Source organism: Galleria mellonella, unplaced genomic scaffold (assembly GCF_026898425.1).
Source record: "Galleria mellonella isolate WM207_F2 unplaced genomic scaffold, CSIRO_AGI_GalMel_v1 utg93, whole genome shotgun sequence".
NCBI classification, from domain to species: Eukaryota; Metazoa; Arthropoda; class Insecta; order Lepidoptera; family Pyralidae; genus Galleria; species Galleria mellonella.
Window position 1 is genome coordinate 589430 of NW_026442176.1, and position 18555 is coordinate 607984.

At 32.5% G+C, this 18555-nt stretch overlaps 3 protein-coding genes across 5 annotated transcripts; all 3 read left to right on the top strand.

Moving 5' to 3' along the window:
• Nucleotides 1–1741: 1741 nt before the first annotated feature.
• LOC128202381 (SET domain-containing protein SmydA-8-like) lies at nucleotides 1742–3373 on the top strand. Its single transcript, XM_052902556.1, has one exon. The coding sequence runs from the start codon at nucleotides 2126–2128 to the stop codon at nucleotides 3371–3373; it is 1248 nt and encodes a 415-aa protein (XP_052758516.1). The 5' UTR covers nucleotides 1742–2125.
• A 2666-nt stretch (nucleotides 3374–6039) lies between these two features.
• LOC128202382 (SET domain-containing protein SmydA-8-like) lies at nucleotides 6040–7755 on the top strand. Its single transcript, XM_052902557.1, has one exon. The coding sequence runs from the start codon at nucleotides 6358–6360 to the stop codon at nucleotides 7753–7755; it is 1398 nt and encodes a 465-aa protein (XP_052758517.1). The 5' UTR covers nucleotides 6040–6357.
• A 4609-nt stretch (nucleotides 7756–12364) lies between these two features.
• LOC113516997 (uncharacterized) lies at nucleotides 12365–15865 on the top strand. Of its 3 annotated transcripts, none has more exons than XM_052902691.1 (3): nucleotides 12673–12872; nucleotides 14466–14629; nucleotides 15522–15865. In XM_052902691.1, the coding sequence occupies exons 1-3, from the start codon at nucleotides 12869–12871 to the stop codon at nucleotides 15675–15677; spliced, it is 324 nt and encodes a 107-aa protein (XP_052758651.1). In that variant the 5' UTR covers nucleotides 12673–12868; the 3' UTR covers nucleotides 15678–15865. The 3 variants fall into 3 exon arrangements, 2 of the variants coding, with proteins under 2 accessions (XP_052758651.1, XP_052758650.1); XM_052902690.1 differs by lacking the exon at nucleotides 12673–12872 and adding an exon at nucleotides 12879–13016; XR_008253768.1 differs by lacking the exons at nucleotides 12673–12872; nucleotides 15522–15865 and adding an exon at nucleotides 12365–12645 and having other exon boundaries at nucleotides 14466–14608.
• The last annotated feature ends 2690 nt before the right edge of the window (nucleotides 15866–18555 follow it).

Below are 18555 nucleotides of genomic sequence, written 5' to 3' on the forward strand. Positions count from 1 at the left end.
ACCAACAAGATTCATCACAAAGGATGATATCGTGTTACTCGTCCTGACGCCACTTTGTGCGTGGCATTGGGGGCGTGAACGTCCGTGGTACGCTTAACAACTACCTCTTACTTGAAACTTTCAGATTTTCACAGTCACCTTTACGATTTTGCATATTAAATTGTATATAGTAATTCATTTGAAATTAATACATAATTGACGGGTTCTTACCACAACTATTTGATTATTTGATCAAGGCGATATTTCGATGTTATTACAGGAGTTATGATCTTAACATAAATGTAACTCTTGAAATGCAAGTATGTTCTATTTTAATGTAAAAACAAGCTTTTATTAACATATGTATATTTTAATCGAGAATGATCAACTAGTTTCGGGACCATTCAGGACCTTAATCATAAGTGGCCATACATGGCGAGTATGTTTGCTGACAGACTTTTTTCTGCGTTTATAGTAACTCTATGATATTTTTAAAGAGAAAATTTGATACGTAATGGTAGAGAACAAAGACAAAAAAGTTATAAACCTTTGAGAATAGAATGCTATAAGGCGAAATCGATCAGATAATGTTATCGATATAACTGTGAACCGCCGAACTTGCTTATCATTAGATTATTTTATTCTCTTTATTTAAAAGATTTACCTTTTCGATAAAACAAATAATTAAAATTGATTCGTAACTGAGAAATATTTGAAAATGAAAATAACTAGCTAAAGACACCCTCAAAAATTCATAATATGTAATTTAATATAGAGTGTCTACTTCATGTTCTTTGTTATTCCATAATAATTATACAAATAACAGAATCTTATCTAATATCACAGTAGGTAGAAGACCGACTCAAAACAATAGTCAGTGTTGCATTATGCAAGCCACTATTCGTATTATAAGGAAACAATTACTAATACTGTCCTGAACATACTGTATACCTAATAGAGTATTTAAACAACAAAGTTACAATAGGTACAATAGTGGTATTAAACAGAACTACCGTTATAGGTGATTAATTGCATACGTGATAGTTATTATTAGATCTTAGCGCTTCTTTCTAGTTTAACCTATTTTTATTTATGCATTAAAAATACCTCGCGTGGGCGAAGTAATATTAGGAATAAATTTGCTCCTTCAGCAAATTTTATAACATAAAGCTAACATGTAGATACTATACTCAAATCAGAATTACAAATAACTATAAATAGATACCTACAATGCGCATTTACGTAATTTTAATAATTAAACACTACAAAAAATAATATTTCATTTGCATATTTTCTTACTTATTAAGATTAAAATTTATATATTAAATACCCATATCACTATAATTAATCTCAAATTATACACATCTTAAAGAGTAGATAGACATTGATAATAAATTTACGTTTAACATTCTATAAAAAGAGCATTCTACAGCGAATGCTTTATTTCTAACAAATTGAAACTAACGTTTCCGTATTCGTAAACTAACACTCCCTAACCAGTCGTCAGATATTTTTGTATATTTGACCTGAGCTCAATGCGTTTACTAATAATATATTTTACTTACTTCACACGAATACAAAAATAAACTATCTAATGTAGCTTATCATCATCATGTTCTCGCCCTTTTCCCAATTGTTATTTGGGGTCAGATATTTTTGTATATTATATTTGACCTGAGCACAGAGCGTTTACTAATAATATATTTTACTTGCTTCACACCAATATAAAAATAAACTATCTAACGTAGCTTATATAACGAGAATTTTAATTTTTAACTCAGATGACACTTCGTCTTTCACACGACTCAAACGCGAAGCTCAGGTAACCGCTGAATTAGCACACTCGATCGTGTGACCTGCTTGTAAATATTGTTTAGTTCGTAAAGTGACTGAGCAGTTACAGGCCTAACCTGACTTACTATATTGGCTTGGCAACACACGTGAAACATACGTCAGGTGGATACGCTCTACAATTACAACGTACGCCGCCGGCGCACGTCGATCGGGATGCGGAAAAGATTTCAAACGAATTTGCCTGTGCTAATGTCACATCCGAACGCTGCCTAGCTCGTGTTATCAAACCCACTGATTTGTATACTCGCATTGAGTGCGCAGTGCAGTACCGTCATCGGCCAGTCACGGCAGGATGTTGTCGTTGGAGCAATTGTCGCAAATAGTAAAGGAACATCTCGGACTCTATATGCTTATTGAGGGTACACAATATACCAGCAAATGGATTATTTCTGAATCGGCACTCGGTGGTCGAGGAATATTTGCGACCGAAGACATAATGCCAGGTGATGTACTCTTTGTGGATCACCCTCTCATCCGCGGTCCGCGATCTGGAACAACAATACAAAGAGGATGTACCATTTGCAACAAACTTGACGGTGATGAGTTTTTTAAATGTCCCAAATGTGGCCTGTTGCTATGTTCTGAACAATGTCAAAACACAAACAGACATGGCGACGACTGTGATATCATAGGTGGATGGACTAAGAAAGTACCTACCGAAGAAATTGATGATACGCTTTTATCGAGAGCATTAACTGCCATCAGATCATTATTATTGAATGAAGAACAAAAACAACTTATGCTTTCACTGGTAGCACATATGGAACCACCGCATGGAAGTGAGATAACGCGTCTCAAAAAGTATTTTGACTTTTCAGATGAAGATGAACAAATGATGATACTCGCATGTTGCGCTCTTGACGCAAACGCATTCCAAATAGCATCCCCTTTTGGTGTTAAAGAAATGAGTACAAGAGGTTTATATCCAGTCGCAGCACTTATGAATCATAGTTGTGTATCAAATACGCGGTACACATTCAATAGTGATTTACAAATGACGGTCAAAGCTGTAAAACCGATTAGATCTGGAAGTGAAATATTTACTTGTTACTCTGGAATATTATGGGGAACACCTGCCCGGCGAACTTACCTCTACAAAACGAAACATTTCTTGTGTAAGTGTGAACGTTGTGCTGATCCTACTGAACGTGGCACGCTCCTGGCAGCTCTCAAATGCTTCGTTACGGAATGCCCTGGCTCTATGTTGCCTGTAGAACCGCTAAAACTATCAACACGTTGGCGATGTTTAGAGTGCGGTTTATTTGTCCCTAATAAAAATATTTGTGCAGTGCAAGGAGCTCTAGGAAGTTTAATGGGCACTTTAGACTTTGATAATGTCAATGAATTAGAATACTTTCTCCTCAGACGAATTATTAAGTTCATCCCGAAGACAAATCAAATAGTGGTCGACCTCCAGTGCCGCCTTATATGGGAACTTGGAGAGTCTGAAGGACTGCGTTGGCATGATAAGTTTCGAACATATATAGGTACAGTAAACACTTGTCACGCTTATATATTTTTTAACGTATACCTTTTATAAACCAAATTACAGCTCTATTTATCATTGTGTGTAAGATTATGTATCTTATAGATAAATTTTTAAATAGATATCTGAATAGTTTTAAGCAATAATAATAATTCGTTTAAAATAATAATAGTACAATCTTAATTTTTGAATTTCGTGACCAAAACTTCAGTTTCCCTAAAAACTACAGCTTAAGTTCGTAATAAGTATATATAAGGATCAGCAATACATTAATGATGTTGCAATCATTCATAAGCTACGTTAAACATTTAGGTCAGACATCAGACAGCCCTATGCTTCTTTGCCACCATTAGTACGAGTTTAGAAAATCTATACAAAAAACTTACCTTACTATATGGCTACATTTGCATTTACTATACGTTTTTTGTCTCACCTATATATTTAAATCTAATAATCTAGGTTAGCTAAAAAAATCTTTCAAGAGTATATATTATACGACAAAACCGTAAGACATACTCTAGTTTAAAATCCTACTAATATTATAAATGTAAATATATAAATTTATAAAGAGAAATAGATGTTACTTTATATACTGATTTACGTGGGCAAAGTCGCCGAAAACAACTAGTAATTATAAATCTAAGTACTTAGTTCTAATTCCTTACCGTAAAAAGGCAACTGATTTCTTATTTCTGTACTTAATAGTTAATAATAGTCTGACGACCTCCGTGGTGGTGACAATAGTCTCAATAGTGTGCTTTTAACCTTGCATAAATGAGGTCCTGAGTTCGATTCTCGGTCGGATATTTTTTTTTTGTTTCAGAAATAAGCCAATTAAAAAAACAGACTTCTTTGAATTGACTTAAATCTGGATGTTCCGAGTTATAAACCTATATTTTCATTCCCTAGTTTCTAGGACACAATATATCCTAGCTTGACTATCAGACCATTGCTGTGTTTGGGTGGCCCATTATTATTATTATATTAATAGATTAAAAATGTAAAAGTTAATTTGTTTGTTACCTGTTTATTGAAGCTCAATGAATTAATATAAAATTTAGAAAAGACTACAAACGGCGAAATCGACGATACAGCTAATGATAATTAGTTACATAAAGGTAATTAGTAACTACCTTTATAGTGGATTTATTATGGGTTTCTTGCTCTTTGTTCTGAAATTGATAGGCTACATACAAAAATCTTCAACAGATGGCGCTTATTACCAGTACGATCTGTAGGCTCAGTATGAATTATAAATAAAAATAAAGAAAGTGACATATTTAAATGTACAATGGAATTTAATTCTACATTAGAGATATTTTAGGGAAGACAATGATCTCATCGATATAATATACTATCCATAAAATTTACTATAATCTTATACTTACGTACTTATAATATTTTATATATACGAGTCAGATACATACAGCATAAATGTTAAATATTGTGACACTGAGTTATGCCTGTAATGTCATCATTGTAATAGACACCCACGGAAAAGAAAGGATGGCCTATTCTTCTATTCCCCTTAAAGCAATAAATAAGAAATTTGTTTAGACTTAATTCTATTAAGAATTACTGAAGTTAATTTTCTCCATTAAAGATTGGTGTAAGTTAAAATAGTTTCAGTCATACACTTTTTTTTTTATACAACTTAGAATGGCAAACAAGCTGACGGCCCACCTGATGGAAAGTGGTACACACATAAAAATACACATATACCTGTTATTATCGACACATATCCTAATAATGAAGTACCGCTTTCGTAATTTATTATTCATTGCAAAGATTGACTGGTACAGAATGCTACTAACAATAAATCCGCTTTTTGCACCATATTATACTTGTACAACAATTAGTCCAATACCCTAAGGTTGTCTTGAAAAGATTGCTTTCAGCAATAAGACCACCATTCTGTACCCACTTATAGAACTGTATCGCTACATTTATTAATTGTCTTGCTTATTCCCTATATTGTATAATGCAAAAAAAGAATACTCATTAATTCATTCATATTTTCATTTCATTAATAAAGTTATTTAATTAAATAAATATACGTATCCTTATCGTTTGTTTGTTTGTTACCTCTCAACAATTTAGCGGCTCAATCAATCCTTATGAAATTTTGCACATACATAGTATTTGGAAAGAACATTTTATCGTAAGCAATAAACATAACTCCGCTCACGCAAAGAAGTCCCAGGTAAAAGTAGTCCTATTATAAATTAATATTTTTTGGAAAGCCTTGCTGCATATACTATACCGACATTCATGATACTGAATACACTTAAATATTAAAAAGCTAAAACATTAAATTACTACTGCAATATACTACAGTGATAAATCTTACAAGTTTCATTTAAATCAATAAGATATAGATAGGATATTTTTCCCACAAGTAAGTATTATCAAGAAGGAAAACTTAATCAAAATCTGTCTATAGCAATATTCAAGCATTATCGACAGAAGTATGATCTTAATTCACCTGAATTATTTTATGTAGGTACGTATATGTTATGCAATATTTTTGCCAACTTTAAATGCATTCTCTTAGCAATTGGTATCACGAAGTTTACTCCTGTATTGAATTTTTAGCTTTGCAAAGCAAAACAAAATTTCATATAGATTCAAAAACAGTTCAAAAAGGGTATTAAGGTTTCTTTAAGGTCAGTAACTCGCACGTGTCACCCCTAATGTTGCAGGCGCCCATAGACTACAGTGACCATTTACCATCAAGTAAAAAAAAATAGATGTTTACATCAATTCTTTAGAACGGTCCACTTTACAATTTTCTTTTTGTGTGTTATCTTCATTTCTTATAAGCATTTGAAATCTCTTAAAAATAGAATAAATTATTGTCACAATACGCTCCACTTACAAAACGCAAGACGTTAACAAACTGCTTTTATAACTCGCAGTGTGGTTGTAAACTGTACATAAATCGTGAAACAAATACATTACGTAAGAATGGACACGTAAACCGGATTCATGAATCAGATGGAATTTAGTTATTCCAGGCGCTATTTTCACAACGGGTCATGTACAACGATAGGAGGCGTCAGTCAGCCGCGGTTCGTTACGGGCCCCACCATGAAAATACGCTTAATAACATATTATTGAGAGCAAGGAACATGGAAAGTACCTTAAATAATCTTAAAAAGGAAGCTGAATATATAACTCAACGTAGTTGGGTCATTAAGAAGTCTAACCTTGGGGGCAGAGGATTGTTTGCAAGTAAATTCATAAAGAAAGGTTCCCTAATATTTACCAATAAACCACTGGTGATAGGCCCTCGCGCGGATTGCGCGGCAAAAACTTATTGTTCTATTTGTTATGTAATAAGTGAGTTCTGCTATCCCTGTGATAAGTGCTCTTTATTTATTTGCTCTAAAGAATGTGGAATATCACAAGAACACGCCAAAGAATGTGCCTTTATTCTTGACTATTGGAAACCGAAGACTCCCTGTGATAAAAAATCAAAAGTTTTAAATCAAATGCTGATATATTTACGTTTTTTCTTATTGAATGAAGAACAAAAGCAATTGGTATCATTCCTGCAAAAGAGTAACAACTATTCTGATTTTGAAGAACTTAAAGCATTATGTTCTCAATATGAAATACCTAAATATCAAGTACAGTTTATTCGAACGATAAATGCTATGATAAAACTAAACTCATTCCGGATTTCCGAAAGTTCTTGTAAGAAAACAATACCTTTACGTGGTATTTTTCACTTATCATCTTTTCTAAATCATAGCTGTGTACCGAATACAAGAAATGTATTTAAGAATGATTACACTATGTGTGTTTTCGCAAGTAAAGATATTGAAATAGGAGAAGAGATCTTGACCTGCTACACTGGAATTTTATGGTGCACCCCTGTGAGGCGTTGTCATTTAAAGAAAACTAAGAATTTTTGGTGCAAATGCCGCAGGTGTGCAGACCCCACCGAAATGAATACAAAGCTTTCAGCTCTAAAATGTTTTAATAAGGAATGTGTTGGATTCCTTATACCTTTGGTACCACTGAATCCTGAAACTGAATGGCGCTGTGACAATTGCAAAACAATAGCAACACCTCACCATGTGAGCACTGTGCATAGTGTATTGGGTAGCTTAGTGGGAATTTTAGACCTAGATGACAAATTTCGTCTAGAAACGGTCATATTAGAAAAGATATCAAATTTTATACCTTATTCGAATCACATTTTTACGGATCTGCGGTTGAGGTTGGCATTAAAAATTGGATTTACAGAAGGATTAAAACTTAACGGTATACTGAAATTTAATAATGCAAACAATACATATTGTCTTTGTAATCTTTATCATAATGCTATATGTATTATTCTACTAACAATGATGTCTAATAAAAACCTTTATAACAACTTCTTTGTTATAATTATTTATATCGGCTTTGCTTACGCACAGATAATATAATACTATACTAGTAACTCACGTATTCAGCTTCTTTGTTTACTTTAATCACAAATAGCAATATTAAATTCAATTAAAATTTATATTCTAAACATAGGGCTTTTCCACTTTTCTATTTCAAATTTACCTCACTAAAGATTTTTTGCAGTGTTTATTTATTTTTAAAACTTTTAAAATAAATCTTTAATCCCAAGTGCCAACAATAATCACTGTTATAACCTTAGATTATAACATATTGCTTTTCACTATTTCTTGAATCAGCAAGAAAAGCAAAAGTTTAAAAATTTCATTAAATAAAAATACTTGCATAGTAAAGTAGGTCATTTATGATATGACACTAATTGAAGATAAATTAGTAAGATTTAGATTCTTAACGAATCTTTTTATGACTTATGAAATTTACATCGTAAAAATTTTGTAGTATGATGAACGATGATATAAAAAATATATAATTTATTATCTACTCCGACATATTATATCCATTACAAAGAAAGTAATGCTTGGATACGATATTTCATCGAATAATAAATAAATAGGACACTTCAACTATTAATATAAATTGGGTCACGTTCAAAAAAATGGGTACAACTATTTTAAATCTTTTATACCATTTTTCTCTCGTTTCTGTGTTAATACATATTATTATAGAACAATATATTAGACCCGGCGAGCGTGTATGAAAAGATTAATGAATGTGGAAGAAGCGAAAAAGGTTTGTTTGAATCGAAGCATTTGGCGTTCCATTATTTCTGCCTACCCTAATGGGAAACAGGCGTGACAGATATTTATGTATTAGAAACCTAAGCAATACAGTTCAGTTGCTCTAAATAATACAACTTGACATGTTTTTTTTTGTAATTTAAAATGGTAAACAAGCTAATGACACACCTGATAGAAAGCGGTAACTATCGTCAATAAACATAAACAGTACCATGCACATAACAGTGTATACTGTTTCGCCCATGATATCCCCCATGTATTGCCATTCCTGAGAAGTGTGTTATGCCTCTAATAATATTATCATCAGTAGTCTATTACAACAATTAAGACGAAAATCAGTGATATCGTTTAAGCTGTACGTTTCACCGAAGAATCGGAGATCTCTCTGTATTAATTCAATAGCTAAATTCATTTTTGTATCCTTGGGATTAAAATATATTACTTAGATATATTTATTGTATAACAGAATAGAAACATTGTATGTACGAGTATATCTATTATGCTTAAGTGAGCTCCGTCCACAACAAAGGTGTTACATTTCTAGAGCAAATTGTGGTTGTTGCTGTGTCAAGGTTTCAGTGCAATTAATAACAATAATAACACTATATTAATTATTATTTCTCAAGTTTATCCAAATATAATTTAATACATCAACTATACTGAAAGTGGTCTATTGATATGGTACTATCCCGAGTAATAGACCCCAAAAAGGCCATAAGTTCGAATCTGACCGACATCAAAAAACTAAACACGTTCCGTTTAGAGAATTAGATGATGGAAAACTCCATAAACAATTTCAGTATGCCACTATATAGTTACAACCAGTGTTAACTGCGTAATATATTACTAAGGTATAATATAAGTGTAATCTATGCACAAACTTTCTTAAATGTTGCGTTGATTTGGCCATTTGGCAGTGGCGTAACAATACGGTGGCAGGGCTGGCAAAATGCCACGGGCCCCTGACCCAAAAGGGCCCCGGCTCAAGAGACCGCGAGCTCAGATTTTTTTTTACTATGTACCTGAGTATTTTATTTTACTTGAAAATAAATGATAGGGCCCAATCAAAAGAATTTGTCACAGGCCCCAAATGGTATAGTTACGCCACTGCCATTTGGAAAGGATGGATGAAAGAAGAATTACGAAAGAGATTTATCGAGCAAGAATGAATGGAGATGTCGATAGGGGCCGCCCTAGACGAATGTATGTCGACCAAATAGGCGACATGCTGAAGAAGGGCCAAATTAAAAGTATCCGTAACCGGCGAGCGTATATGAAAAGATTGATGAATGTGGAAGAAGCGAAAGAGGTTTGTTTGAATCGAAGCATTTGGCATTTAATTGTTTCTGCCTACCCTAATGGGAGACAGGCATGACAGATATGTATATATGTATGTAAATTATCTTCGAATATTGCAACTTTAACGTTGAGATCTTAAAGATTCAATAAATATAGAAATTCTCAATAAATATAGAGAATGCTATTATAACTACAAGGTCAATGCGAAAAGTTGTGGCCGTCAAAGGTCACAGACTAATGAAAACACACTACAAAGCAAGCTCTTGCAATATCGTATTTGTTTTGTTAGCGACACGGCTAGTGCACAAATGGGACTGGATAGCACCTCGACCAAAGCAATCACTAGCGTTCACATACTTACGGCCATTTGTACATCACATTATTTACTAATTGGATGATACAGTTATACATACACATAAATTAAAATACAAACGATTATTATACTATAGACATAATATCAGCTTTACATGTTATTCTAAGTCTCAATTTACATGTTAAAGAAAATCATGTTCCAAATAATAATCTCTTTCGCAGAGCAAATAATCATTGCGAGTAGTAAGTAACAGGAAGCAGTCTTGGGTATCCTGCTATTATATAAATGCGAAAATTTCTATGGATGTTTATTACTCTTTCATAAACGCAAAAATTACTAAAAGAATTTGAATAAAATTTGATACACGGTTAGATTTTATCCTAACTTAACATTGATTATACTTTATATACTGTTTCACGCAAGCAACTCCGCTATAGCTAGTAATTAATACATACAAGAGCAACTAAAGCAAAAGCTTTGGAGAAACTAGATCGATTTTTTTTTCAAAATATTTTAATAGGTTCTGAACTTTCCATTTTTTTATATAATCCATGCAATTATATGATTAATGCAATGTCAAATTTTCGAAAATTATTATAATATTCAACATGCTGAAAAGGCACTGTTTCTCCTCATCCAATTTGTTTGGATCTTTTAATTGTTATGATTGAAGAATTAAAAAATTGGGCCGACCTTTATCATCCTAATTTTTTTTTATATTTCTAATATAATATCCTATACGAAAAATTTTTCTGTTTGTTCAATATTATTACTTAATTTGGACTTATTATATTTATATACTAAATGACCCGCCAAACGTTGTTCTGCCAGCCATATAAATAGTTTTTTTAGATAATCGTCTAAATCGGAGTGACTCCTTTATAACCTATTTTCATGCCTACCAAATATAAATTAAAAATTTTATTAAAATCGATCGGAGGAATTCGACCACAAACACCGTGACAGGAGATTTTTATATATAACTTGTATTTTCAGGAATTATAAATGATAATTAAATAATATTTAAACGAAATCTTATTAAATTAACGGTACTTACATAACATGTGTATTTTGAAATCATAATAATATGGACTTAAATAATAGTCTAACTGGGTTATACTCGTATACTGGTGGCGGAATGTAACGATGCACACGATTCGCAATTAATTACTTTGACATTCATTTCTATTTCGTTTGACAAACAAAACAGAAATGAATGAATCGACAACATTTATGTAGTGCATCTATTTTCTAGGCATCCATAGTTATTAATATTAATTATAGTTTATATTGTAGTGATGTAAGTAGTACATCTACATACATCGCTACAGTGTGTGTGCCCAATATGTATTATCCTTAGCTAATTCATTCGTTTAGCATAACTGTGGTATATCTACACCGAAAATTTCTTTAATTTTAATTGTAATTGATTATTAAGTTATTTTACAAAGATTCATAACAAAGAAATTATTCTTCTGCTCGCGACTTGTGTAGGATTCAATAGTACAACTAATGTTTGAGATACGACAATTTCGTGTACTCATTACACGTTGGCAGCTTGATAATTTTTATATAGTGATATTAAGGGACCATTATCGATTGAACTTAATTTATTAGCATGTTCTAGTGTAATAGAGCTCAAGATGAAACTTACACCAGTTTGATAAATGAGACCGTATGGTATAATTTGCTACGGCCATTTGCAGACAGACAGACAAAATTTTTTATCATTATTTTAACTTTAGTTACTTTTATAGAGACCCATACCATTGATGATTTTTAAATATCTTATACTAGCTTTTACCGGCGGTTTCTTCTACATGACTAGAATTATATAGATTCCCTAGGATAAAAATGTCTATTCTTTCTTGCCATGTCTTTCTCCATCACAAATAGTACCTACGTATGTATCCTAAACGTTGTCATGATTGATTAAGTGAGGTTAAACTGTTAAAGTACCAAGGTATAATAAATAAACTTATTTTCATATATTAATAATAAATACCTTTTTTAATATTTAAGTACATATGCATAAATAATATTGTTGTATAAAAGATTGGTAATACTACACTACATATTTATTCCTTTAATAATACACCGAATAATAAAGAGAATAATTATAATGTTAACAATACGAATACACAAAATTACATACTCATACCTACTCGGTATGAGCGTGTAATTTTTTGATAGATTTTTGTTTTTGACACGAGGTCAAAATAAAAATATAACAAAGTTGCGGAAGAATTTAGTACTCAATTAAAACACAAAGACATCGACTTCTCCGCCACATTTGCGTCTTTATAATCTGCGTCATTCAATAATGTTATAACTGCGTAAAACAATATGCCTCTGTATAAATTATGCAGTTAGTATTGCATCGTACGTTCGGAATAGCGTGTCCCGGTCTGCGACGAGTAGGTACTACGCAACAAGTGAATAAAATCGGGGACGATAACATCGTGGGGGCAGTTGTCCGATTGAACGCCAATTGACATGGGCGCCGCCGCGAAGAACCCGAGACCTCACGTTGTGACCAGGTGGATTTGTCTGCCCATGCCGTTAGTAATGCGAAATCTGCTTCTCTAGTTACATTAATTTGTGAATATAGTGATACCTTGGTCTCAATATTTAAAAAAAAATATTTGTCAAATGACGCTTTCTACATTATAATTTCTCTCCATCATATACTAGTTTATTAACAATACTTGCATAATCAAACATCAGTGTGGACATTGTGTCATCTGTCCACTCAAGTTGATTACCTTTAATGACACCATAACGATGCGTTAGTAAACATTGTTGTTAAAATTCAGAGTGTGTGATAGACTTGGCGCCCTGCCGTCGAATCTATCGATGAAGGCCTGCTTTATCTATCTTGCCAACTATTTCTATTTGACCGAGCCAATAAAGTGTTAATCGATCATGTATCGTAAGTAAAAGTGTACGTAGGTACTAATAGATTGATTTAATATTAATTATTTACCAATAAATTATTGATTCGATTCGATTGACTAAATATTAATAAGCTAAACAAGTACCTACTATGTCAATAGTTAATATAGAATGTACACCCATTAAATAAATCAATGATGTTTTTTAAACGAATAATTAATAATTAGATATGTAACATTTTTGAAGTCACATTCCAATTACATTTTACTGGAACAACATTCGCTTAATTCTAGTATTTTTAATAGAATTTTTTATTATTTTTGGTTCTGATTACTGGATGATTTATTAAAATAACCTATTATTTACAGCAGACTCACTCACGCGAAGCGAATATCTCTCATTTTCCATGGAAGTTCCAAGATACCTTTGTTAGTGACTAATTACTTACGTTATAAAAAGTATTTCTTTTCGAAAAAATATATACATAAGAAATCAAAAATATTATGGTATACATCTTTTAGCACTTATATTGTAAATAAAAAATATTGTAATAATTAGATTTGCCGGTATAGAGTCATATATTATTTTCTTAAATGAAACACGAACGTGCCTTAGTTCAAATCTTGTATCTATTCAAACATTTATATTTCAAACTGAGCCTTAATTTATATGTTTATATTTATATAAAGAATAGTGATCATCGTCATACTTTGATTGTTGTATGACTATTATTATTCATTATAATTGATAGTTAATTAAAAATATTGTGAAAACTACACACAAATGAAAAATGGTACAGTCAAATTGAAAACGCCTTTCTTTTTCAAGTCGGTGAAAAATAATATGGTTAATATGTACAAGTATAAAAATTTATCGGAAACACGAAACAAATTATAATCATTATAGCTATAATATTATACGTAATATGTAACATAGCATTTGTTTGAAATCAAGAAATATGAGAGATATCGAGAAACTATTAACTAATAACGAATAAATTATTTGGTTTACAATTGCGATGTGTTAATTGTTTCTTTCTTAAATCTTTCTTTCTTAGGTAGATGCATATTTTTCTATTCTACTAAAAATGATAAATAATAAGCGGGTAGCATTATGGAAAATGGTAACAACCTACGAAAATAAACAAACCCAGGGTTATGAGTTACAATCCCTAAGGACTGGGAGGAATTGTTATTAATGGAGACTAAGGGCCTCATTGCTAGCAATATACCCAACCAGGTTGACCTCCAGGTGGTCCCTCCTGGAAACCATCGTGCTGAATTCCAAGCGTATTCATCACGATGGGTTAACTGACCCATCTTTTCATCCTCACCTATCATCCCTCACTGATGCTCTGTCAGTGTATACCGTTGACGCAGGCAGAATTACCATTTCATCATCACCCAATAAAAAAAAATCCCTAAGGACTAGGATATTTTTAATGTATGATGATTGATCCGTTGGTTGATTAATTGGTTGGTTGCAGAGCTGTCGGAGTCGCGACTGTCGTTGAAAGAGAGCTTGTGCCGCGGCACGCTGCGCACGGTGGCGGCGCTGGGCGTGGGCGACGCGCACCTCCGCGGCCTGTTGCTCTACCACCTGCACGGCGCGCTGGCAGAACGCGCCAGGCGCATCCCAGACCTATATGAGGTAGCAACGACCTGTTCTTTTCTTTCATCTATCTTCTTCTGCCATACACAAACACAAAAATGAGATCGTGATTTCAATTCATTAGATTAGCTGGTGCCCAACCTAGAATCCAAGCAAAGCTTTGCAAAACATGCTTAAGAGCACAATAAGCATTTTAAAGATACTTGCCCTTAGGGAGGGGTCCCTCCCTCTTCTAGAAATTAAATATGCCAATGGATAAACTACAATGTCCGAGATAAAGTCTTAGGATACATTTTGTCCTAATACACAATAGCAAAATTACGAGTTACAGCTAGTATAAGTATAATATTATTATCATTATAAAATTTTTATTGCTGTCTGTACTTCTGAGGTACTACCTACACAGATATTAGCAAAACAAAAATAAGCAATGAACTGTTATTTTCCGTTTCAATCAACGCAAAATAAATGTTTATAGCAATAATTTCACGTATAATAAATTTATCTTGAACTAGATTTGTTTTAGAAAATATTTTCGCCAATTCCGACGCGGATATCAAAATAAATTGCGGTCTTATGATGTCCATTCTACGCAAGACGTAGTTTCACTTTGTTTCACGATTTATTCCATTTATAAATATCTCTATTCTCTGTAAGTAATCACTACTGTGTGATGATGACTGGTAAGAATACAAAATAATATGACCATGTCTTTACTCCTTCGTCTCCTTTATTGTCATCATAAGAAACGACAAAGGAAACTAAACAACCAAGTAGGCTAACATATACTCGATATACCTGCACCATTTCATGATTTTATAACACAATCTAAAATCTACCTATATAATGTATCTACCGATTAGGTATACGAAAATATTTTAGAATACTTATCTATTGAATTTGAAAAACAATTTAATAATAAATATTTCAGGAGCTGAAGTCTGAAATTGAGAGTACGATAGAACAAGCCTACAACATACTGCAGGGCGACATTTCTGCTCCGCCAGATCTCGAGTTAAGGCACCAGTATCTCGGTCCAGGGTGCGATAAACCTCATGAAGAGAGATTTTTTATCCTTTCCATATAATAACAAAATATAAAAATGAGGTGTGAATATAAATAACATCAGTAAAAAGCATTTAGTTGTAGATATCCAATTACGTATTCTATACGTATAGTGTTATATTGTCTGTACCTATACCCACTATGTATGAATATTTTTACATTTTGTGTTAAAAAGATTTTTATAATAAATAAAAATATTATAACTAATCATATTATTGTTTCGGTTTTGAAATGACTACATGAATCTGCAGTTTTGAATCCTATAAAATTATTAACTCCCATGTTCACGTAAAAGCGTGAACTTTTATGATAAAGAATAAAGCTGTCACATCTGTGTGATGATGGGGATGTGAATTCAAATCTTTGAAAAATAACAAAGATATATAACTTCAGTTACCACACTACTAATTATTATTATATTAATATTTAAATATATTTTACACATGCTCATATTTAGTTTCAAGAGAGTTAATACAGCTCTAAGTATAAACATTTTCGTTAATGTTCTGCAACAGTAAGTTAATATTATGTTCTAATACAATATTACTAGTGTTTCACATTCTCTTAGTAGATCATTGTTATATTCAGTAGTATAAATATTTTAGAGAGCTTTATATTGTATTACCTGGTACGCATGCATAACACCTTAGTTCTCAATAATAGCAACGAATAAGTGGTACCACGAATGGCACAGTATATTCTGGGAGACAATAATTTTCATATCTATAAGACATAGTTATCATTTTAAATTAGTTGTACTAAAGTAACTAGTCTAGTCATAAATACTGTTACATAAAAACTTTACTTTATTCAACTTTTTAATTATTTTGAATTCGAAACATGTTTATTATTTTAAAAACTCCTTTCAATTTCGTGCCATTTCACATATTTTTTCGTGTTTATTATCAAATAGGATTGCAGTGATCGCCTTGCACAAAGTGGGTATGGAGCCGTCGGTCATATTCCAAACACTTCAAAAGCTTGGTTCAGCCGTATGTTCGTATATCGTACTATCAACAGATACAACAACACTTCCTCTGTCAAAGACCAAAAAAGTTTGGTGCGGTCGCGTGCTGTTAGAACTACAAAAACTATTAATGCTGTTAAAGCCAGAATTCATCGAAACCCCTTAAGGAAGTAAAAAATCTTATCGCGAGAAATAAAGACTCCCGCTACGCCTCTGTCGCGTATTATAAAACAAGATCTGAAGCTCGGTGCTTATCGTCGATATACAGGACATGCCCTAAATCAATCTTTACAATTAAAGAGAGTGAATCAAACAAAACACCTTCTGTCGCGATACGCAGGTGAGAGGCACAGAAATATCCTCTTTACCGAGGACTAAATTTTCACGATTGAAGAACACTACAATAAGCAAAATTATAAAGTGTATGCTCACAGTTCTAAAGAAGCTGCTCAATTGGTCAGAAAAGTACAACGTGGTCATCATCCTGCGTCAGTGATGATTTGGTAGGGCGTGTCTTATCAAGGAGTCACAAAACTACATTTTTGTGCAAAAGGAGTGAAATCTTCAGCCAAAATGTATCAAGATCTTGGATCGTGTTGTGAAACTTCTTAGCAATACAATTTTTTAAATATACCGTGGACTTTCCAGCAGGACTCTGTACCTGGTCACAAGGCAGGAACTACCCAAGCCTGTCTTAAAACCAACGTTCCGGACTTTATAAGAGCTGAAAATTTGCCCAGACCTCAACCCTTTAGATTTCAAATTATGGTCACTTCTAGAAAACATGACCTGCTCTAAACGGCACGGTGACATTGAGTCTTTTAAAAAATTTTTGGAGCAAGCAGTGGCGAAACTTTTCCTTGGAAACAGTGCGTAAATACATAAATTCGTGGGCAGATAGATTAAAAGCTCGTATAAAAGTCAAAGGAGGCCACTTCGAATAGTTTTTTTTTTTTTTTTTTTTTTTTTGCGGAGACTAATAAATATGGTAAGTATACATTTCAGTAATATTACATTACTTTGTAAAAAAAAAATATTTTCATTTGTAACAGAACTTATAGCTGTATTAGGTATATAATTACTTTGTCTAAGAGGTCATTTTAAAAATTCTGGATTTCGATAAAAATTAAGACTAACTAAGTATCCTCTACATTAAGATAGGCAGAAACAATGGAATGGTATATCCTTCAAATCTCATAAATATCCTAGACCTAATCCTTATCCTTTCTAAATTCGTTTGTGTTAGGTATTTTTATTACTACTGTCGTTTCCCCGTTTTTTTCTTGGCAAAATACCCTAATATCAGGGTGAACGCCACCAAATAAAGAAAAAAAAATTATCCTCTACATAACTCATAAATGTTGCATCCTCTATCTTTCTCCAACATCAGCGGCAACTGATAACCTAGAGACGTTCATTAGATTTTAAGCGCACGTATTTAAAAGGGGATCAGAGGGCCTACCATGAAATATTTTACGAAATTTTGGGGACGAACGAAACAGAAATTTGATGTAAAATTTACATAATACATGCCGTTTAAAATTATTAAAAATGTTAAAATATCGTTTCTCTGGACTATTAGGATAGGATTTATGGTGAAGGAAATGTTAAGTTCGATTTCGGTACGAACATAAACACGAAATTGAGCCCAAAAATTCGGAATCACCTGATCGCAGAAGGCGGCAGTGAGTACCTATTCTGTACTTTAGTACTATTACTCATACTGTGGTTAAGTTACAGCAACGATAAAATTGTTAGAGCATTAATACATTGAGGGATATATATATATATATATATATATATATATATATATATATATATATATATATATATAAGAAAAAAAGAAATTATTAACTTGAGTATTGCCAGAATGAAATATCTTTCATTCTGGCAATCTTTCATTCCTTATCAGGGAAGTGTAAGACTGACACAT

Excerpts from the sequence above, each read along its gene's own strand:
- LOC128202382 (XM_052902557.1), top strand. The coding sequence starts at position 6,358 with ATGTACAACGATAGGAGGCGTCAGTCAGCCGCGGTTCGTTACGGGCCC.
- LOC113516997 (XM_052902690.1), top strand. Across the intron at positions 14,630-15,521 it reads GCATCCCAGACCTATATGAG|GAGCTGAAGTCTGAAATTGA; the intron begins GTAGCAACGACC and ends TAAATATTTCAG.
- LOC128202381 (XM_052902556.1), top strand. The coding sequence starts at position 2,126 with ATGTTGTCGTTGGAGCAATTGTCGCAAATAGTAAAGGAACATCTCGGA.